Source organism: Schistocerca nitens, chromosome 2 (genome assembly GCF_023898315.1).
Source record: "Schistocerca nitens isolate TAMUIC-IGC-003100 chromosome 2, iqSchNite1.1, whole genome shotgun sequence".
Taxonomy (NCBI): Eukaryota; Metazoa; Arthropoda; class Insecta; order Orthoptera; family Acrididae; genus Schistocerca; species Schistocerca nitens.
Window position 1 is genome coordinate 40614872 of NC_064615.1, and position 23180 is coordinate 40638051.

The following is a 23180-nucleotide window of genomic DNA, read 5'->3' on the forward strand; positions in this document are numbered from 1 at the left end:
GGCAGTAGTGGCGCTCGCTGTATTGCAGTAGCTTGAGCAGCGAAGATTTTTGTGAGGTAAGTGATTTGTGGAAGGTATAGTTTAATGTTAGTCAGGGCCATTCTTTTGTAGGGAATTTTGAAAGTCAGATTGCGTTGCGCTAACAAAATATTGTGTGTCAGTATAAGCACAGTCCTGTAAAATTATTAAAAGGGGATGTTTCAAGGTCTTTCGGTAATTAACGATTACGAAACAGGTAAAGGGGCATGTGCCACTATTAAATATTCTGTAATTGCACTACTAAATTTCTCAGTACCCAAGTTGCAATTAACGCAACAAGAATTAAATCATTTAAGTGATAATGTTACTTTAAAATAATAATAAAATCAATTCATACAGCAGAGGACCAAGAATGGCCCGATCAGTACTCCCCAGTGAAGCAGTTCACACAAATGGTACTCCGCGGCTCCGAGCACACAGCCCCATACAAAATGCAACACAACCACAGCGACCCGGCGTACTACCAGAACAACCAGGCAGTAAACCAAAATCGTACTAAACCAAAACAGGGGCCGACCTTTAAAATAACGAGACCTAGCCCGGGCCGGACAACAGACCAAATGCCGGGAAATCCATAAGAAACCTCAGCCAACTTAATACCAAAACAACAAATTATGAACAATATGCAAAACACAAGACCTCTCAGTCCAAAGGCTTCCGTTCAGTCGCGAAGGTGGCTCCGATCCGCCTGCTGAGGTGCCAAGCGTCGTACGGAGTGCCGAATCAAGCTTAACCTTCGTTATCGGAAAGCGGAAGCACCACAAGACAAAATAAACTCCAATCTAACTGCGCAAGGTAAACTCTAAGGAGTGCCACTCGAAGACTATGCACTTGAAGATCGAACATAAAGCACCCAGACTAGCGTGCCGCTGAACGACGCACTTTCATCACCAGCGTCTAGTAGAGTACGGAGAGCAGCGTACCCCATCGATATACACCCGTGGTACGGTAAACGAGGATAGCAATCCCAGCGACGGAGAGACAGGAGGACGAAATGACATCCCGCCACACATAGAAGGTATTTCAAACTCATGCTCGACAAACTACAACAGGCGAGATTTTGCTCCCCCTGCGAATCAAGTTAAACGGCACACCACGCCGCTGTCCACACTATTAACCGTAAAATCACGGTCCGGTCTTCCCATCGGGCCCCACTCGGCGTCCAGACGCAAACAACCCCAGCCGAGCCGAACTGTCTCCACGCCAAGGCAGCCACCTCTCTCCTCCTCACACGCCTCCAGCTAAGCTGCGGCCAGCGATCACACACGGAAACAACCGCCTAACGCCAAAGCGCCGTCTGAGTGAAAACTCAGCACTAAGATCGATACGGACTTGGAAATAAGCGAGCACCGTAACAGGTTTAAAGTCAGTAAGAGGGATAAATAGGGCACATCTCATTGCCTAGAGGAGGGAGTTGGTTGAAGCTGCGTTGAGATAGAATATGGAGTGCGTGTAGGTGTATGGATGGAGGTTTGTGTTTGAGAATGCGTGGCAGCATACCAGGGTTGGTGATAAGAGACTACACATTGGGGTTATTGGAATCTAAATTGCGGATAATATAGGAGATGAGGTGGTGTTCAGTGTGGGTGAGGAGGGATGAGGACTTGATGAGATAGTAAGGGATCCATTAGGGGAAGGTAAACAGATGCAGAAAGCAAGACAGAGTGCATGGCATTCAAGGATCTGGAGGGACTTATAGAAATATGGTAGGGCAGACTTTCATGCATCATTTGCATAGTAGAAGATGAGTCAGAGTAGTATTTTGTAGGTGCAGAGAGCCGGCCGAAGTGGCCGTGCGGTTAAAGGCGCTGCAGTCTGGAACCGCAAGACCGCTACGGTCGCAGGTTCGAATCCTGCCTCGGGCATGGATGTTTGTGATGTCCTTAGGTTAGTTAGGTTTAATTAGTTCTAAGTTCTAGGGGACTAATGACCTCAGAAGTTGAGTCCCATAGTGCTCAGAGCCATTTGAACCATTTTTGTAGGTGCAGAGAATAGCGGAGGGATGTAATCCCCACGTTTGGCCAGTTAATAGATTTAGTCTAGTGTGCGATTTCTGTTGGGCTGTTAGTAGGTGAGGCTTCCATGTTAGTTCCCAGTCAAGGGATAGTCCAAGATATTTTAATGTGCTAGTTGACTGGATAGATGGTCATAAATGGTGAGGTAGAAGTCATGGAGGCGAAGGTGTAGGTGGTTCATCCTATAGTTAGTGCTTGGGTTTTGGAGGGGTTGATCTTGAGAACCCATTGGTTACAACAGCATATAAACTCATAGAGGTGGATTTGGAGGGATTGTTGGGACTGCTGGAGTGTAGTGCAGAAGGTGAGGAAAGTGGTATCATCAGCACACTCAAGGAGATGGACTGTTGGGGAAAAGGGGGGGGGGGGTGTACATCAACAGTGTAGATGAGTTAAAGGTGAGGAGAGAGGTCGGAGTCTTGGGGCACTCCTGCAGTGGGACAGAAGGTACCAGAACTGGTATTGTTTATAGTGGCAAAGGGTGGGCGAATAGATAGGAAATACGCAATAAGGTGAACATAGTTAATTGCAACTGTGTATGTCTGGAGTTTTAAAAAGTGACCAGAATGCCATACACAGTTTTAGGTTTTCTCTTTGTCCGAGGCCACAAAAATAGTAGATTTACGGATACATCAGTTGGGGTTTTGTGGGGTTTGAAGAAAATTAGGATTTTTTAGGTTTTCTAGAGCTCAGGGTAGTAACGTGTGGAGGTGACAGTTATGAAGGTCGCAAGGGTGACAGAGTAGGAGAGGGATCATTCTTTAAGGTATCGATAGGTGATAGGTGATGCAGTCCTGACCAAGGGATGTGTTGCGTTTTCTGTGAAGTATATGCGCTGTGCTGTGTATTAACTTCTGTTTGTGGTATGCTGCCCAAGTACTGGAAGCTGGAAGTCAGGAGTAGGGCAGCAGTGTTAGTACATTCGTGGATGGCTTGCAACAGGAAGTAATGAAAATGACAGTAATCAGTAATGGAGAAGACGTCGGAGATATAGGATGCAAAAGGTCAACTTTCCTCAGGCTGTCAGGTAAGGGATGGTTGTTGTGGAGGAGCAGATAGTGAGGTATGGGTTTATTGCTTGTGAGTCGATAGAATGCTTTCCAATACTTGGAAGAGTTTATGAGGAGTATAACGTGCAGTCTGGTGCATGTCTGGCACCAGTCCCGACTTTTTTGCATTTAATAAATTCCTAATGTGTCTCTGTATTTGCCGTTGCCGTGTGAGCGTATCCCAGTCACGAATTCGCAGGAAGGAGAGGTACACGTGATGGGATTCTCCAAGGAGGATTAGGGCATATGGGAGAAGGTTGGGACGGATATTATGCAGGCTGTTGGTAGGAATGTGGATGGATATTGCCTCTGACACGGTCTGCCTCAGGGAGGATGTGGCGTGAGGAATATCGTCAAGTTGTTGGAAGGCCTTGGGGTGACTTCTAGTCTGGGTTCTATGAAGTCCCGGTAGCCATTTCTGTTGGTAACTGGAGTAGTCTTGGATAACTCTTGGATGGAGAGTTGGATGGGGTGCACAGGAATGAGGTTGTGTGTAGGAGATGGTGAGGAGTACTGGTAAGTTGTCGCTTCCAATCGGATCGAGGACTTCTGCAGTGAGGCGTCAAACGAGATTGGAGATGATAGGATGACATCTAGGTGGTGTTGCTTTTATGATGCCAAGGCTGTAAATCGTCCTATATAGCCCTTCGCACCTTACATGTGTAATATTTCTGGCTTAGTCAGCCATCATATTAGGCTCCAAGAAGCTGTTCCCAGAGCAGTGGAGATGCAAGAAGTATACAGATGACGAAATGTGGTGTGAGGTACCTGTGACAGATGTTAGATTCGGTACCATTCCCGTGAGAAAGACCGCCTGCATAATGCTACTGCTCTGTGATTGGCTGCTGTGTTCGGAGCAAGGGCGCGAAAACGTTAAAGCATAGTTCTTATTATTAGTTAAACTACTCATTGGAATGACTTCACTTTTTAATATAAATATCTCTCAACAGTTGACTATCAATCAGTCATTTTAGAATTATTAAGAACAATTTCCCCCCATGAACCATGGACCTTGCCGTTGGTGGGGAGGCTTGCGTGCCTCAGCGATACAGATGGCCGTACCGTAGGTGCAACCACAACGGAGGGGTATCTGTTGAGAGGCCAGACAAACATGTGGTTCCTGAAGAGGGGCAGCAGCCTTTTCAGTAGTTGCAGGGGCAACAGTCTGGATGATTGACTGATCTGGCCTTGTAACATTAACCAAAACGGCCTTGCTGTGCTGGTACTGCGAACGGCTGAAAGCAAGGGGAAACTACAGCCGTAATTTTTCCCGAGGACATGCAGCTCTACTTTATGATTAAATGATGATGGCGTCCTCTTGGGTAAAATATTCCGGAGGTAAAATAGTCCCCCATTCGGATCTCCGGGCGGGGACTACTCAAGAGGACGTCGTTGTCAGGAGAAAGAAAACTGGCATTCTACGGATCGGAGCGTGGAATGTCAGATCCCTTAACCGGGCAGGTAGGTTAGAAAATTTAAAAAGGGAAATGCATAGGTTAAAGTTAGATATAGTGGGAATTAGTGAAGTTCGGTGGCAGGAGGAACAAGACTTTTGGTCAGGTGATTACAGGGTTATAAATACAAAATCAAATAGGGGTAATGCAGGAGTAGGTTTAATAATGAATAAAAAAATAGGAGTGCGGGTTAGCTACTACAAACAGCATAGTGAACGCATTATTGTGGCCAAGATAGACACAAAGCCCATGCCTACTACAGTAGTACAAGTTTATATGCCAACTAGCTCTGCAGATGATGAAGAAATAGATGAAATGTATGACGAGATAAAAGAAATTATTCAGGTAGTGAAGGGTGACGAAAATTTAATAGTCATGGGTGACTGGAATTCGTCAGTAGGAAAAGGGAGAGAAGGAAACATAGTAGGTGAATATGGATTGGGGGGAAGGAATGAAAGAGGAAGCCGCCTTGTAGAATTTTGCACAGAGCATAACTTAATCATAGCTAACACTTGGTTCAAGAATCATGAAAGGAGGCTGTATACATGGAAGAAGCCAGGAGATACTGACAGGTTTCAGATAGATTATATAATGGTAAGACAGAGATTTAGGAACCAGGTTTTAAATTGTAAGACATTTCCTGGGGCAGATGTGGATTCTGACCACAATCTATTGGTTATGAACTGCAGATTGAAACTGAAGAAACTGCAAAAAGGTGGGAATTTAAGGAGATGGGACCTGGATAAACTGAAAGAACCAGAGGTTGTAGAGAGTTTCAGGGAGAGCATAAGGGAACAATTGACAGGAATGGGGGAAAGAAATACAGTAGAAGAAGAATGGGTAGCTCTGAGGGATGAAGTGGTGAAGGCAGCAGACGATCAAGTAGGTAAAAAGACGAGGGCTAATAGAAATCCTTGGGTAACAGAAGAAATATTGAATTTAATTGATGAAAGGAGAAAATATAAAAATGCAGTAAATGAAGCAGGCAAAAAGGAATACAAACGTCTCAAAAATGAGATCGACAGGAAGTGCAAAATGGCTAAGCAGGGATGGCTAGAGGACAAATGTAAGGATGTAGAGGCTTGTCTCACTAGGGGTAAGATAGATACTGCCTACAGGAAAATTAAAGAGACCTTTGGAGAGAAGAGAACCACTTGTATGAATATCAAGAGCTCAGATGGAAACCCGGTTCTAAGCAAAGAAGGGAAGGTAGAAAGGTGGAAGGAGTATATAGAGGGTTTATACAAGGGAGATGTACTTGAGGACAATATTATGGAAATGGAAGAGGATGTAGATGAAGACGAAATGGGAGATAAGATACTGCGTGAAGAGTTTGGCAGAGCACTGAAAGACCTGAGTCGAAACAAGGCCCCGGGAGTAGACAACATTCCACTAGAACTACTGATGGCCTCGGGAGAGCCAGTCATGACAAAACTCTACCATCTGGTGAGCACGATGTATGAGACAGGCGAAATACCCTCAGACTTCAAGAAGAATATAATAATTCCAATCCCAAAGAAAGCAGGTGTTGACAGGTGTGAAAATTACCGAACTATCAGTTTAATAAGTCACAGCTGCAAAATACTAACGCGAATTCTTTACAGACGAATGGAAAAACTGGTAGAAGCTGACCTCGGGGAAGATCAGTTTGGATTCCGTAGGAATGTTGGAACACGTGAGGCAATACTGACCTTACGACTTATCTTGGATGAAAGATTAAGAAAAGGCAAACCTACGTTTCTAGCATTTGTAGACTTAGAGAAAGCTTTTGACAATGTTGACTGGAATACTCTCTTTCAAATTCTGAAGGTGGCAGGGGTAAAATACAGGGAGCGAAAGGCTATTTACAATTTGTACAGAAACCAGATGGCAGTTATAAGAGTCGAGGGGCATGAAAGGGAAGCAGTGGTTGGGAAAGGAGTGAGACAGGGTTGTAGCCTCTCCCCGATGTTATTCAATCTGTATATTGAGCAAGCAGTAAAGGAAACAAAAGAAAAATTCGGAGTAGGTATTAAAATTCATGGAGAAGAAGTAAAAACTTTGAGGTTCGCCGATGACATTGTAATTCTGTCAGAGACAGCAAAGGACTTGGAAGAGCAGTTGAACGGAATGGACAGTGTCTTGAAAGGAGGATATAAGATGAACATCAACAAAAGCAAAACGAGGATAATGGAATGTAGTCAAATTAAGTCGGGTGATGCTGAGGGAATTAGATTAGGAAATGAAACAATTAAAGTAGTAAAGGAGTTTTGCTATTTAGGGAGTAAAATAACCGATGATGGTCGAAGTAGAGAGGATATAAAATGTAGACTGGCAATGGCAAGGAAAGCGTTTCTGGAGAAGAGAAATTTGTTAACATCGAGTATAGATTTAGGTGTCCGGAAGTCGTTTCTTAAAATATTTGTATGGAGTGTAGCCATGTATGGAAGTGACACATGGACGATAACTAGTTTGGACAAGAAGAGAATAGAAGCTTTCGAAATGTGGTGCTACAGAAGAATGCTGAAGATAACGTGGGTAGATCACGTAACTAATGAGGAGGTATTGAATAGGATTGGGGAGAAGAGAAGTTTGTGGCACAACTTGACTAGAAGAAGGGATCGGTTGGTAGGACATGTTTTGAGGCATCAACGGATCACAAATTTAGCATTGGAGGGCAGCGTGGAGGGTAAAAATCGTAGAGGGAGACCAAGAGATCAATACACTAAGCAGATTCAGAAGGATGTAGGTTGCAGTAGGTACTGGGAGATGAAGAAGCTTGCACAGGATAGAGTAGCATGGAGAGCTGCATCAAACCAGTCTCAGGACTGAAGACCACAACAACAACAACAAGAACAATTTAAATCAAAAACAAAAGACTGACGAAATTTCAGACGAAGCCATTCGGAAGCGTTCCGGTCACGCCTTTTCTGGTATGGCGTGCGAAGTGTTTCGGGCTGTTCGTCACTCTGGATTAGGCAGTCGAGAAGGACAGACATATTGTCTGTCGTAGGATGTGTTTCCAATTTTTATTTAAGTTCCTGTTCGTCACTCTGGATTAGGCAGTCGAGATGTACAGTCACGTTGTCTGTGGCAGGATGTGTTTGCCAGTATTCAGTATTAAAAGATTCACTCCGGTGGTCATGAGGTACAGACACGTGCCACAAATAGTGTAAAGATACATTTTCGTAAACATTGTGTTTGATCATGTACTTTGCTGTATCAGAAGGTGTTGTATTAAGATCATGTAGTCATCTCGCGTGGCTATATTAAAATACGCGAGTGGCATCCCAAAGAAGCGATACATTATTTCAGAACAGAACCTCGCTAAAAGCCAGTTTAAGGCCTCAAGATTCAGAACCTACGACCTGCGTGCTGTTTTCTGTGCTGGGGACATCAACTTGAAGACAGCAGGTTAGTGAACTATAACAGAACCTCGTATTCCACACAGTGCAGTGGAAGCAACTAGGCGCCTCAGGTGTACTGCATACGCAGAACAAATGTGCTCAGTGACACGTCATCTGCAGTAATGCAGAGGAGGTAAACGAGGATGATCGTTATTAACACCAAGAATCAATTCATTCTTCCTTTCTTGCAGTACATGGCACATGCGACGCTCACCACAGTTGCCGCACTCCAATATTGGACCGGTCGCGCCGCCATTAGAAGAACACCGCCGGCAACGCTATATCGTACTCAAAGATTATTTTCGGAGACTGGCTGGCCGCAGCGAAAAACGTTGTTTCTTGATGCGGGACAGTACAGCGTTTCACGTCCTACTAAGAGGAAAACCACTGTCTCTATTAATTAGATAAATATATACTTCCTCTCTTCAGTACTGATGTTTTTAATTCTCTGTATATTAAAGTTGATAACTTTCTTTTCTTTCCAGGAGCAACTGACACGGAAACTGCGCCCTCACTGCAGGAGGAATTTGCATGCTGACAAATGCTTTTGCAGTCTGTGAGTCATGCAAATGTGCGAAAGCAGTGAAGGGCGAAGCGAATACCTCTTGTCGTAGAAGAAGAGCTGTAGGCCTGATTTCGCCAATATTTTAGAATACAGTACAAAAGGAAGGCACTTGTTCACGGGGTCCTTCCTTCTCGATTTCGTTTAACTGTTCTCATTTTTGAATGGTAGCTGATGATAGTTAATGTCGTCTTTCTTTGGAAAGATAATTAGAGATGAATAACAACGTCATGGCAGATACAAAATGCTTTATAAACAGTAAAAGAAATTGGAAATTCGTGGGAAGTTCCTATGGGACTAAACTACTGAGGTCATCGGTCCCTACGCTTACACACGACTTAGTCCAACTTAAACTAACGATAAGGACAACACACACATCCGTGCCCGAAGGAGGATTCGAACCTCCAAAGGGAGGAACCTCGCGAAGCTAGGCAAGGCACCTAAACAGTGGAACAGTACGCGTTGCTTCCATTATAGTTCGTAGAGTTTTTGACAACGTGGAAGCTGCACTAACAAAAAAGAAAAAAAAATGACAAACTCGTATTGAACTATCAACTGTAATGTAAAAGTCAGACGGTGACATAAATTCATGTGCTGTTAACTAACATAAAGGGAGCCTTTATGAATAGCTGATCTTGCCTCCTGCAATCCGCATGATGCACGGCGACTTAACTCCTGAGGGCTGCTTCGAAATGCACCTTGCACCCTGTCAACACGTGCTTGAGATAGATGGGGGAGACCCGTTTCTAGACGGGTCTTTGACACTGCCTGTCTCTTTGCAGTTTTTGACTCATCTCACTGTATTTGTTTACTGCCTGTGATGGCCTTCCACACTGACGTCTAGAATCTGCGTACCAGATGAGACATTGCACTTTCTCCTGGTCTGTAGCCGTACTGATGCACAACAAACCAAACCCGCAGCAAAAAATAAAAGAAACTTCCAGGTCTTCTACCCAGTTAACAACAAACTACTGTCTCTATCACTAATAGTTCCCAAGTTAGGACTTTCTGAAGTGATAAAGAGACTTTTTGGAAACCCTGTACTGCGATCCCTACAAAATGCTACGGAATTTCAGGATTTATTTTTTTAATGCGAAACAAAAATAGTTTTACACGAAGAGATTTTTCTTCTGCAATGAACAAATGTAGCTGTTTTCAGCGATCGCGACATCACCCAGAATTATTGTCTTATCTATTTTATTACGCCTAACAAAGTAAATAATGGTTGCTGCCATTTTTATGTCTTTGGATGCTACCATTGTCAAAAAACCTTGGTTAAGTTTTGAATTCAGTTCTGAGTGTGTCGAAGTAGCTGAATTGTGTGTTGAGATAAGCGGGTTTTGTGTCAGAATCGTTTCTTGCTTTTTCATCCTAATATAGGTACGGTAAATTTATGTTTTTACGCGCTCTGTAAGATAAATTGGAATGAAAACAGCGGTAATTAAAGATAAGGCAGTTGATGAAAAACAGTTTAAAATGGAAATGTATAAAGAGTTGCACTTGTCTAACTTTATACTGTTAATGGTAATTTAAAATGGAGATCAAGTTGTGGCAGTATTCCAGCACCGTATGTACAACCCAAAGAGAAAACATATGAAAACGTCTACACACGAAGACGTGTAGAGGGAATGGAATAGTATTAAATAATGCTTGTGGTGAAGCTATTAACAAGCTTCGCCAGTGTGACCAACCAGTGACGGGTTGTAGTCTACGTTGCATTTAATGCTTGGCGACAGGGAAGTGAGGTGGTGGATCACAACACGGCACTGATACTAAGCATTAGGATCTGAAAAACTACCTCTGTTTGTCATGAGGAAAAATGTAACTATGCTGATTTAAAATTTAGGAACACTGGCAATCGAATATACAGCGAGAATACGAGGTGTGACAATTAAGTAATGAGACTGATTTTCTTTGCAAGATGTGGCAACCCTGCAGGCTTGCGTAGGCACAATATCTTTGACCTTGGTCTATAAGCTGCTTCTAGTCCAAGCGACACATCGATGCAACTGCTCAGTCGTGAGTTGTACTGTAATAAGTTAACACGTGCTTGTGTCTCTCGTCACGGAAATGGAACCGCATAATATTGCGCAACGGTATGCCAATTCTTTTTGCGTTAAATTGGCTGAAAACGCGACGACAACTTACGGTAAGCTTCAGAAGGCTTTTGGAGAGGAGGTTATGTCAAGAGCTCGTGAAGGCAGAACGAATGTTGAAAATGAAGACTGCAGCTCAAGAACGGATGTAAACTTGGCCCGGGTGCGTGAACTCGTACGATCTGATCGAAGATTATCCGTGAAAATGACTGCAGAAGAACTGAACATCAATCGAGAAACGGTTCATCTAATAATAACTGAAGATCTTGGTATGAGAAAGATTTGTACAAAAATGGTCCCCAAAAATTTCACACCACAACAGTGAGAAACATGGAAAAATGTGGCAGCCGATATGTTAGAGCAAACGGAAATCAATCCAGAATTGTTGAGCCGTGTTATCACTGGTGATGGAAGTTGGTTTTTTCAGTACGATCCAGAGACAAATCGCCAGAGTTCGCAATGGTGCTCAGAGGGATCACCCAGACCAAAGAAAGCTCGCATGTCAAAGTCAAAAGTGAAATGTATGCTTGTGTGCTTCTTTGATTCCAAGGGAATTGTTCATAAAGAGTGGGTGCCTTCTGGGCAAACAGTTAACCAATATTACTACAAAGAAATTTTAGAAAGACTTCATAAAAGAGTTCTTCGTGTCCGTACCAACACTGTTGATAATGGATTCTGCATCACGATAATGCGCCATCCCATACGCTCTGTCAGTACAGCAATTTTTAACCTCAAAACAAATTTCAGTATTACCACAGCCACCTTATTCACCAGATATCGCTCCGTCCGACTTTTTTTCTGTTTCCAAGAGTCAAAACGGCGGTCAAGGGACGCCATTTTCAAACAACACAAGATGTCCAAAAAGCTGTGACGAGGGTCTTGGGGGATATTACAGAAGATGAGTTCCAGAAATGCTACGATCAATGGCAGAAGCGCTGGAGAAAGTGTGTGCAATCAGAAGGGAACTACTCTGAAGCAGATAACACTAAACTTGACTAAAACGGTAAGTAACATTTTTTTCATATCAGTCTCATTACTTTATCGACGCATGAAGATTTTTGTGTGCGTAGTGGTGATGGTCCAAGTATTGCAGTTTAACGATAATCCTCTGCGGTACACATCTGGGTGTTCCATATTGGTCACCATGCAAGGTAGTCCTCTGCGATATGCATTTGCATGCTCCATGTTGGTCATCATGGATGCTGATGATGACTAAGTGCCTGTTTTCAGTTGAAGCAGGTTTTACACTTCTGAACATGTGAATCGGCAAAACAAAAGGGTCGCAGGCTCCGAAGACCTACATGATACCCTTAATCATATCCGTTGCGGTCTAATGCACGTTAGGGTGATGTATCCATATTTCTTCGCTGAAAAAGAAACCATAACGGGAAGTGTTTAGCTGGTCTACATCTACATTTCTACATCTACATTTCTACATCTACATTTATACTCCGCAAGCCACCCAATGGTGTGTGGCGGAGGGCACTTTACGTGCCACTGTCATTACACTTTCCTGTTCCAGTCGCGTATGGTTAATGGGAAGAGCGACTGCCGGAAAGCCTCCGTGCGCGTTCGCATCTCTCTAATTTCACATTCGTTATCTCCCCGGGAGGTAAAGGAGGGGGAAGCAATATATTCGATTCCTTATGCAGAAACGCACCGTCTCGAAACCTGGACAGCAAGCTACACCGCGATGCAGAGCGCCTCTCTTACAGAGTCTGCCACTTGAGTTTGCTACACATCTCCGTAACGCTATCACGCTTACCAAATAACCCTGTGACGAAACGCGCCGCTCTTCTTTGGATCTTCTCTATCTCCTCTGTCAACCCGGCCTGGTACGGATCCCACACTGATGAGCAATACTCAAGTATAGGTCGAACGAGTGTTTTGTAAGCCACCTCCTTTGTTGATGGACTACAGTTTCTAAGGACTCTCCCAATGAATCTCAGCCTGGCACCCGCCTTACCAACAATCAATTTTATATGATCATTCCACTTCAAATCGTTCCGCACGCATACTCCCAGATATTTTACAGAAGTAACTGCTACCAGTGTTTGTTCCGCTATCATATAATCATACAATAAAGGATCCTTCTTTCTATGTATTCGCAATACATTACATTTGTCTATGTTACGAGTCAGTTGCCACTCCCTGCACCAAGTGCCTATCCGCTACAGATCTTCCTGCATTTTGCTGCAATTTTCTAATGCTGCAATTTCTCTGTATACTACAGCATCATTCGCGAAAGCCGCATGGAACTTCCGACACTATCTACTAGGTCATTTATATATATATTGTGAAAAGCAATGGTCCCATAACACTCCCCTGTGGCACGCCAGAGGTTACTTTAACGTCTGTAGACGTCTCTCCATGGAAAACAACATGCTGTGTTCTGTTTGGTAAAAACTCTTCAATTCAGCCACACAGCTGGTCTGATATTCCGTAGGCTCTTACTTTGTTTATCAGGCGACCGACCTATTTCTGCTACTGCAGACCGAAGAGCTGCAGCCATTCATCGTCTTCCAGAGTGATGGTGCACCCCGACGTTGAAGTTTGAATGCGTGGAACGTGCTGTATGACACACTTCCTGAGAGACGGTTGGATCGTGATCTCGTCGTATGGACCCGCTCTCTCCCGACGTCAGTTTTTGTGAGGTTACGTCAAAGAGTGAGTGTACAATCAGAACCTTTGATTCACCACTGCGAAGAACTTGCCCCCCTTCTTGCAGCGGTGTACCGTAGGTCTCTAGAAGAGCGTAGCGTTCCAAAGGATTGGAAAAGGCCACAGGTCATCCCCGTTTTCAAGAAGGGACGTCGAACAGATGTGCAGAACTATAGACCTATATCTCTAACGCCGATCAGTTGTAGAATTTTGGAACACGTATTATGATCGAGTATAATGACTTTTCTGAAAACTATAAATCTACTCTGTAGGAATCAGCATGGGTTTCGAAAAAGACGATCGTGTGAAACCCAGCTCGCGCTATTCGTCCACGAGACTCAGAGGGCCATAGACACGGGTTCCCAGGTAGATGCCGCGTTTCTTGACTTCCGCAAGGCGTTCGATACAGTTCCCCACAGTCGTTTAATGAACAAAGTAAGAGCATATGGACTATCAGACCAATTGTGTGATTGGATTGAAGAGTTCCTAGATAACAGAACGCAGCACGTCATTCTCAATGGAGAGAAGTCTTCCGAAGTAAGAGTGATTTCAGGTGTGCCGCAGGGGAGAGTCGTAGGACCGTTGCTATTCACAATATTCATAAATGACCTTGTGGATGACATCGGAAGTTCACTGAGGCTTTTTGCGGTTGATGCTGTGGTATATCGAGAGGTTGTAACAATGGAAAATTGTACTGAAATGCAGGAGGATCTGCAGCGAATTGACGCATGGTGCAGGGAATGGCAATTCAATCTCAATGTAGACAAGTGTAATGTGCTGCGAATACATAGAAAGAAAGATCCCTTATCATTTAGCTACAATATAGCAGGTCAGCAACTGGAAGCAGTTAATTCCATGAATTATCTGGGAGTACGCATTAGGAGTGATTTAAAATGGAATGATCATATAAAGTTGATCGTCGGTAAAGCAGATGCCAGACTGAGATTCATTGGAAGAATCCTAAGGAAATGCAATCCGAAAACAAAGAAAGTAGGTTACAGTACACTTGTTCGCCCACTGCTTGAATACTGCTAAGCAGTGTGGGACCCGTACCAGATAGGGTTGGTAGAAGAGAGAGAGAAGATCCAACGGAGAGCAGCGCGCTTTGTTACAGGATCATTTAGTAATCGCGAAAGCGTTACGGAGATGATAGATAAACTCCAGTGGAAGACTCTGGAGGAGAGACGCTCAGTAGCTCGGTACGGGCTTTTGTTGAAGTTTCGAGAACATACCTTCACCGAGGAGTCAAGCAGTATATTGCTCCCTCCTACGTATATCTCGCGAAGAGACCATGAGGATAAAATCAGAGAGATTAGAGCGCACACAGAGGCATACCAACAATCCTTCATTCCACGAACAATACGAGACTGGAATAGAAGGGAGAACCGATAGAGGTACTCAAGGTACCCTCCGCCACACACCGTCAGGAGGCTTGCGGAGTATGGATGTAGATGTTGATGTAGATTTGTGTTTGGCGATTTCCTTTAGAACATTAACCGTGTAGACTTCATGTTGCGGTACGGGGTGTCTTCCGTGGTCAGTTTGTGATCCCCTCATTGTGCTAAGGGCAAAGCTAAATGTGGGAGGGGATGAACCATTTTACAGTGCTGTGCACTACATCTAGCAAAGAAATGGTTCAGTGCTTGTGCCACTATGACAGTGCACCCTGTCATTACCAGGGGCTTCAAAGTAGTGGGCGGACAGTAAATTTCCTGAAATAAAGTGGCTACTTAAGAGCAATGTGTTAGAACGTCGACTTCGCTTCAGACCCCAACATCCGATCCACTATCTTCTCTGGTTTCGGCTCTTGAGGAAGAATGGGCTGCCATTTCTCCACAGACAATCACTCATTGAACATTCCCCAGGAGAGTTCAAGCCACCATAAAGGCGAAAGGTGGACAAACTTCATATTATTATCCACTACAAGTTGTCCGAATGCTTTTCATGAGGTAGTGTATTGTAAATCCATGCTTTTCTTCGTGGTATTATAATTTCTTTGGGAAATGCTAGTCCGACTTCGCTGGACGAAGAGCCACGCTGAATAGCGTTCTCTGAACGTCAAAGGAGCCTCTGCCGGCAGCGATAGAGCGCACTGAAGGCACTAACGATTCTTGCCCCTTGGGTTCAGAGACCAGCCTCGGTTCCCACAAGCGGATGGCTGATTTGGTGAAGACAGCTAGATTCACCCGGGGGTGGAAGCAGAGCGATGGTTTTGCAACACTGCTCCCTGAGCGACCGTGGTCCTCTGGTTTGGAGCAAAGTCGAACGTAAAAATCAGAAGCTTGCATGATTCTGCGACGGTTTTGAATGCAAATTTCTTGACATACGCTATCGGGTGGAGAAGTTTAGGGTTCCTTATAACAGGTCAGACGTGCACTACACGTGGGAAGCTGTTACTGCGGTAGTGGAGTATGAGTGGCGTGCACATGTGAGTCTTTCAGGACAGAGAATTCTCTCCACAAGATCGATAAGACTTGTTCTGATTCGTCAAAGCAGTTCAGAGAAACAAAATGTTTACACAAATGCACCTATTCAAAGGTCCCAAAACTATTCTCGCTTATAAATGTTAATAATGGACCCATAGTACAAGGGATAAAAAGTTGCTCAGTCGAGAAGGCAATAAAATGGATAAGATCTATTGTAACACAACTTATACGCATAATAGTCTCGTTTATTTACTAAATTTGAATCAGATGAAGTAACTGCTGATTACCAGTAGGTGGTTCTATTGCTGTAGATTGTGACACAGTCTAATTTGATGATCTTGTACGGTGCCACTGGTAGAGCGAACGAGAGGGTGATTGTCTGGGGCCACAGTGCTGGACCCTCGGAGAGTGCGGGATGAGAGAGAGGTGTCGCACACGTCCGCATGCTGGAACAGTGTTCTTGTTTCAGTGCCAATACGAGTCCTCACTTCGCTAAAACTGCGATTCGATTTCGCTTTATTTGGTTGAATCATATACCTACACTATTGGCAATTAAAATAGCTACGCCAAGAATATATGCAGATGATAAACGGGTATTCATTGGACAAATATATTATACTAGAACTGACATTTGATTACATTTTCACGCAATTTGGGTGCATAAATCCTGAGAAATCAGTACCAAGAAAAACCACCTCTGGCCGTAATAATGGCCTTGATACGCCTGGGCATTGAGTCAAACAGAGCTTGGATGGCGTGTACAGGTACAGCTGCCCATGCAGCTTCAACACGATACTACAGTTCACCAAGACTAGTGACTGGCGTCTTGTGATGGGCCAGTTGCTCGGCCACCGTTAACCAAACGTTTTCAATTGGTGAGAGATCTGGAGAATGTGCTGGCCAGGGCAGCAGTCGAACATTTTCTGTATCCAGAAAGGACCGTACAGGACATGCAACATGCGGTCGTGCATTATCCTGCTGAAATGTACGGTTTCGCGGGGATCAAATGAAGGGAAGAGCCACGGGTCGTAACACATCTGAAATGTAACGTCCACTGTTCAAAGTGTCGTCAATGCGAACAAGAGGTGACCGAGACGTGTAACCAATGGCATCCCCTACCATAACGCCGTGTGAGACGCCAGTATTGGGATGACAAATATATGCTTCCAATGTGCTTTCACCACGATGTCGCCAACCACTGATGCGACCATCATGATGCCGTAAACAGAACCTAGATTCATCCGAAAAAATGACGTTTTGCCATTCGTGCACCGAGGTTCGTCGCTGAGTACACCATCGCAGGCGCTCCTGTCTGTGATGCAGCGTTAAGGGTAACCGCAGCCATGATCTCCGAGCTGATAGTCCATGCTACGGCAAACGTCGTCGAACTGTTCGTGCAGATGGTTGTTGTCTTGCAAACGTCCCCATCTGTTCACTCAGGGATCGAGACGTGGATGCACGATCCGTTACAGCCATGCGGATAAGATGCCTGTCATCTCGACTGCTAGTGATACGAGGCCGTTGGGATCCAGCACGGCGTTCCGTATTACCCTCCTGAACCCACCGGTTCCATATTCTGTTAACAGTCATTGGATCTCGACCAACGCGAGCAGCAATGTCGCGATACGATAAACCACAATCGCGATAGGCTACAATCCGACATTTATCAAAGTCGGAAACGTGATGGTACGCATTTCTCCTCCTTACACGAGGCGTCACAACAACGTTTCACTATGCAACGCCGGTCAACTACTGTTTGTGTATGAGAAATCGGTTGAAAACTTTCGCCGGCCGGTGTGACCGAGCGGTTCTGGTCGCTACAGTCTGGATCCGCGCGTCCGCTACGGTCGCAGGTTCGAATCCTGCCTCGGGCATGGATGTAAGTGAAGTCCTTAGGTTAGTTAGGTTTAAGTAGTTCTAAGTTCAAGGGGACTGATGACCTCAGCAGTTAAGTCCCATTGTGCTCAGAGCCATTTGAACCATTTTTTTGAAAACTTCCCTCATGTCAGCACGTTGAAGGTGTCGCCACCGGCGCCAACCTTGTGTGAATGCTCTGAAGAGCTAATCATTTGCATACCACAGCATCTTCTTCCGGTCCGTTAAATTTCGCGTCTGTAGCACGTCATCTTCGTGGTGTATCATATTTATTGGCCAGTAGTGTACAACTCTTGAGTACATTCCAAATGTAACTGCAGAGAGGTCTACGATTTTAGGAGAGCGTCAGGGTGTAGACGTCCACGTGGCTGCAACTGATGCTAGACGTTTTCCCAAGTAACGTCACTATTCGCCATCTGACTGACATAGCCTGGAGGTAGTTAAGTCGTGTACGTCATAGTAATGGATGTCGGGAAAACAAGAATCGCGTCGTAGCCGTTCTTGTTGTGGTACAGCTATATCCTCATATTAGTTCACGACAAATTCAAGCGGATCTAGTATTATCGAAGTCTAAGGTTCTCAGAATCCTAAAGGCGCAGAGATTTCGTGCTGTCCATATCATAATGACGCAAGAACTAACGCATCGGAAGCTCGAAGAATGCCTCGCATTTTGCCGCTGGGCTGTACATCATCAAGAGGTGTTCACGTCCTTTCCAGATGAAACCTCATTTACAAATTCCGGTGAATTAAACACACACAGCTGTCATTATTGGTCGGATATCCAGCTACAGTTGTACAAAACTATTAACAATCAGCATCGTTGGAGCATTAATTTTTGGTGTGGAATTGTCAGTGGCAATCTGAGAGGTCCCTTTTTTTTTAAATTTCTTAGAAATGTTGACAGACCATTTACCGCGCTTACTTGAAGATGTTGACTTTGAGGTCAGAGAAAGAATTTGGGGCAGTTCGATGGTGCAGTGCCACATTACTCACCGGATCTAAAGGACATTTTTAAATGAACGATATCCGCACCGATGGATTGGACGTGGTGGTACCACTGTGTGGCTCGTTTATTCACCTTTCCTAACTTCCCTGATTTTTACCTGTGCGGATATTCAAAAGATTGTTACGAGCAGCAGCCAGTGACAAGAAAAATCGTGACTAAAGTATCCTGAGACCTTGTGCAGCCATTCCACGAGATATTATGCTTTCAGCTGTCAGATATTTCTTACGGTTGATTTATTTATAATTTGAAGCAAATGCCGATCACTCTGAGCATATGATCAATGGTTAATTTCCAGGTGCAAAGTGAAAGGGATGGGAACTCTTTAAATTGAGCATCACGAGGAATGAGAGGCGACAGGACTCACTCGACGTCTTTTAAACAATTATCTACGTTTTATTTGTTTCTTCTGTCTCAAAAATGTCAGAATAACATTTAGGCATTGTGATGTGTTGATTTTTGCCAGTAAATTAGTTAATTAAAACCTAATGTTCAAATCTCTATTCACTCATTCTAAATCGGATGTCACAAATAGGGGTCTCCATGAAACAAAACTCAACCTTCGAATAACCTTCAGTAGTCACCTTTAACATCATAGTTATTGGTAATGAATATGTGACTCCTTATGCCTCTTTCAATTTGTATTTAACATTGTATTTTGCTGTATCCCTCTTGTATTTCGAGTTAATCCTTACTAGAACTGAAACCATATTTGCTCATTTGACCTTCATTGAAACTTGCTATGACTTTGAAAAATGTACGATTTTATACGTAAAATTTGACACTCTTTCAAATCTTAATCAGTACGAGGGTTCCCGTTTTAAAAATCACTTTAACCTCCGAATCACCTTGGCACGGCACTTATTATCCGTGCGTGCCCCTCTTTGCCACCTGCAACAAACACTTCGCTGTATCTCATCTCCGCCACGAGTTACTCATCACTATGTATTAAAATGGCCCGCCCCGTATGTAAATTAAGTAGTAACAACATCTGGAGTTCTATGAGGCTTTTCATAGGTTATACTGCTGCTTACAGAGAAGTCGCTACTCCAGAAAATTGTAGCGAAATCCAGGAAGACATGCAGAGGGGAGGGTCAACGTTTGGTGAAACGCGTGGCAGTTGCCCTCAGCATAAACAAATGTAACGTACAGGTACTGCGACTACTTAGGCAGAATGACCTTTTATCGTATGATTAAACGATTGCAAAACAATCACTGGAAGCAGTTGCGTCCACGAAATAATAAAGAGTACGCACATGGCGCAATTTAAAACGGAGCGACCACATAAAACTAATAGCAGGAAACGCTGATGCCAAGCTGAGGTTCATTGGAAGAATCCTCAAAAAATATTGTGCATCAACAAAGGAGGTATCTTACAACACTCGTTCGACCAGTACTTGAGTACTGCTCGTCATTCTAGGATCCGTAACAACAGTACTGATAGAGGAAATAGAGCAGGTCCAAAGAAAAGTAGCGCGTTTCGTTACAGCTTCATTTACTAACCACTAAAGTGTCTCGCAGTAGATCAACCAATTCCAGTGACAGGCCCTGTAAGAGAGGCGTTTTGCATCGCGGTATGGCTTACCGTCAAAGTTCCGAGATCATACGTTCCCAGAGGAGTCAGAAAATGTAATGCTTTCCCCTACGTATATCTCGCGTAAGGACCATGAAGATGAAATTTGAGAGATTCGAACCCACACTGAGGCTTACCGGCCATTGTTCTTCCCGGGAAGTACTCGCGACTGCAACGGGATAAAGAGAAAAGTGACGGTGAGACACAAAGTACACTCGGTCACACACCGCAAGGTGACTTGCTTAGCATAGATGTAGATGTAGATTTACGTATTGATGAAGAGGCAACCTGTGGAAATAACAACTAACCCTGTACCGGAATCGCAAAGATCGTGGTGATACGAAGGTAGTGTCGCCGGCAGTGAGACAGAACGGTTTCTGAGGAGCTGCACCCCAACAACAAGGCTGGTACATCCGGGTGGTAACGGGACAGCTTTCTACACGCGTGAGCGGGCTTCAAAACTGTGACGTCAGTCGAGAGCGCAGCCACCAACCTGGTAAGGTCTGTGGGGCGCTTCAGTCGGCTGATGACATCCGCGGAGTACGACGTGCCATGTACGCGTTCGGTTGTTAGCGATATGATAACGCGACGTTTTCTCTCCCGTGCGGGGCCCTCGATGTGGCCGTCTGCTACAATCGTGCTTTTGCTCCTCGTAGCGGCAACCAACGCCGGAACCAGTGGTGAGTCTACATCTGACCGGGTTCGATTCCCGGCGGGGTCAGGGATTTTCTCTGCCTCGTGATGGCTGGGTGTTGTGTGCTGTCCTTAGGTTAGTTAGGTTTAAGTAGTTCTAAGTTCTAGGGGACTGATGACCATAGATGTTAAGTCCCATAGTGCTCAGAGCGATTTGAACCATCTACATCTGAATTCACGAATAATTAATGTTCTTGTGTGTGCATATGGCTAAACAGGGAGAAAATGTGACGCCTGTCACTAACGCGATATGTGAATATTATCACTGCGCTATGGTAATGTATGTCAGTAGTCGCTCATATGACTTAATAGGATTGTTAATTAACGCACTGCAAACAACCATGGTACCGTACTCTTCTTCTCTTCTTCTGTAGTGGTCAGTCCAAGGATTGGTTTGCAACAGCTACAATGGCAGCTTGTCTCCATTCCGTGCGTCTTTCAGCTTTTCTCTTCATTTCTTTATAGGTGGTACATCCCACATCTTTCACGATTTGATCCATGTACCTCAGCCGTGGTCTTCCTCTTGGTCTTTTTCCCTCGCCATATCCCTCTGTGATTGTGTTCAGGAGTCCTTTATGTCTTAATAGATGGCCTGTAAATTGCAGTCTTCTTTTAGCAATGAAACTTCAGAAGCTTCTCTTCTCACCTGCTCTTTCCAGAACCACTTCGTTTGTGACCTTGTCGATACATTTTATTTTGAGCATGCGTCTCTAGCACCACATTTCAAAAGAATTTAGCTTCTGGTCTTCCTCCGTCCCGAGAGTCCATGTTTCACACCCACAGCATGCCACACTCCACACATATGATTTCAAAAATCTTTTCCTGATTTCAAGGCTGATGCTCTTAGATGTTAAGATGTTTTTCTTCTTGTTAAAAGCAGCCCTTGCTTGATCATTTCTACTTCTCACTTCTGCCTTGCTCCTTCCATCCCTGGTAATATTAATGCCCAGATAAGTAAATTTATCAGCTTATTCAAGCAGTTCATTGCCTACATGAACTTGGACTTTCACTTGATCTTTTTTGTCGCATGCCATTACTTTTGTTTTTGCTTTATTAATTCTCATGTTATATTCTTCCCCCATAACTTTATCCATTGTATTCAGTAGGACTACAAGATCTTCTTCACTTTCAGCCAGGACAGCTATATCATCGGCATATCTTATCATATCTGTTCGTTGGCCATGAGTTACTACACCTGTCTGTGAATTTTCCCATACTTTTTTCAGCACCTCTTCAATGTATGGGTTAAAGATAACGGGGGATAGTGCTGAACCTTGTCGGACACCTTTCCGTATCTGCACCTCTTCTTGTTTCGTCCGTCCACGGATAACTGCTGTCTCGTTTTTGTACAGGTTCCATATCATTTTTCTGTCTTTATAGTCTATTCCTACTTTTTGGAGTACCTCAAACATCTTATCCCATCCAACATTATCAAAGGCTTTTTCTACATCTACGAAAGCTATGTATGTTGTCAGGTTCTTATCTAGTCGTTTCTCTATTATTAGTTTTAGAGCAAATATTGCTTCCCTCGTTCCTCTATCTTTCCGGAATCCAAACTGGTCTTCGGAGAGCGTAGCTTCGACTTTTTGTTCTATGCGTTTTAGGATAATTGAGGTTACTATTTTAGAGGCGTGAGTACCTAGACTGAGCGTTCTATAATTTTCACATCTTGTAGCAGTTGCCTTCTTTGGAATGGGGATCATAATGTTTTTCTCAAAGTCTGTAGGAATTTTACCCTGCTCGTACATGTTGAAAAAAAGATTATACAGCTCCTGATTCAGTTTTGCTCCTCCAGATTTCAGAAGTTCAGCTGGGATATTTTCTATACCAGGCGATTTGTTGTTTTTCAATTTTTTCAGAGCTAGTTCAAACTTTTCCTTTAATATAGGTTCACCTATGTTGTGTGCATCTACTTATGTTTCTTCTTCCATGATGTTTTCAGACAGGCCTGGTCCGCTGTACAGTTTTCCTATATATTGTTTCCATCTTCTTGCAACTTCATCATCGTCATCCCACATATTGCCATTTTCATCCATCACAGCCCTACACTTGTTTCATCTGTCTGCAAAGAAATGTCTCACAAATTCATAGGCCTTGTCAATATTTCCCTTTCTCATGTTGTCCTCAACTGAAATACAGAGATCATCAAGGTATTTTTCTCTTGCTTGTTTTGCCTCTCTGTTGATTCTGTTTTTCAGACTCTTGTATTTCTCTTGGTCTTCCCTCTTCACAGAATTTTTTAATTTCCTTCTTTCTTCCATCATATTTAGTAGGTCATTAGTGATCCATTCCTTCCTTTTCTCTGTCCTTTCTTTTCCTATTACTTCTTCTGCTGCTTCGAAAATGCC

General features: G+C 43.9%; 1 protein-coding gene across 1 annotated transcript in view; it reads left to right on the forward strand.

Moving 5' to 3' along the window:
- The first annotated feature begins 391 nt into the window (after positions 1 to 391).
- LOC126234292 (uncharacterized) overlaps positions 392 to 23180 on the forward strand; it is a 131154-nt gene continuing 108365 nt past the window's right edge. Inside the window, exon 1 of the mRNA XM_049942978.1 lies at positions 392 to 518. Coding sequence (XP_049798935.1) covers positions 392 to 518 — 127 coding nt within the window. The remainder of the gene's footprint in view (positions 519 to 23180) is intronic.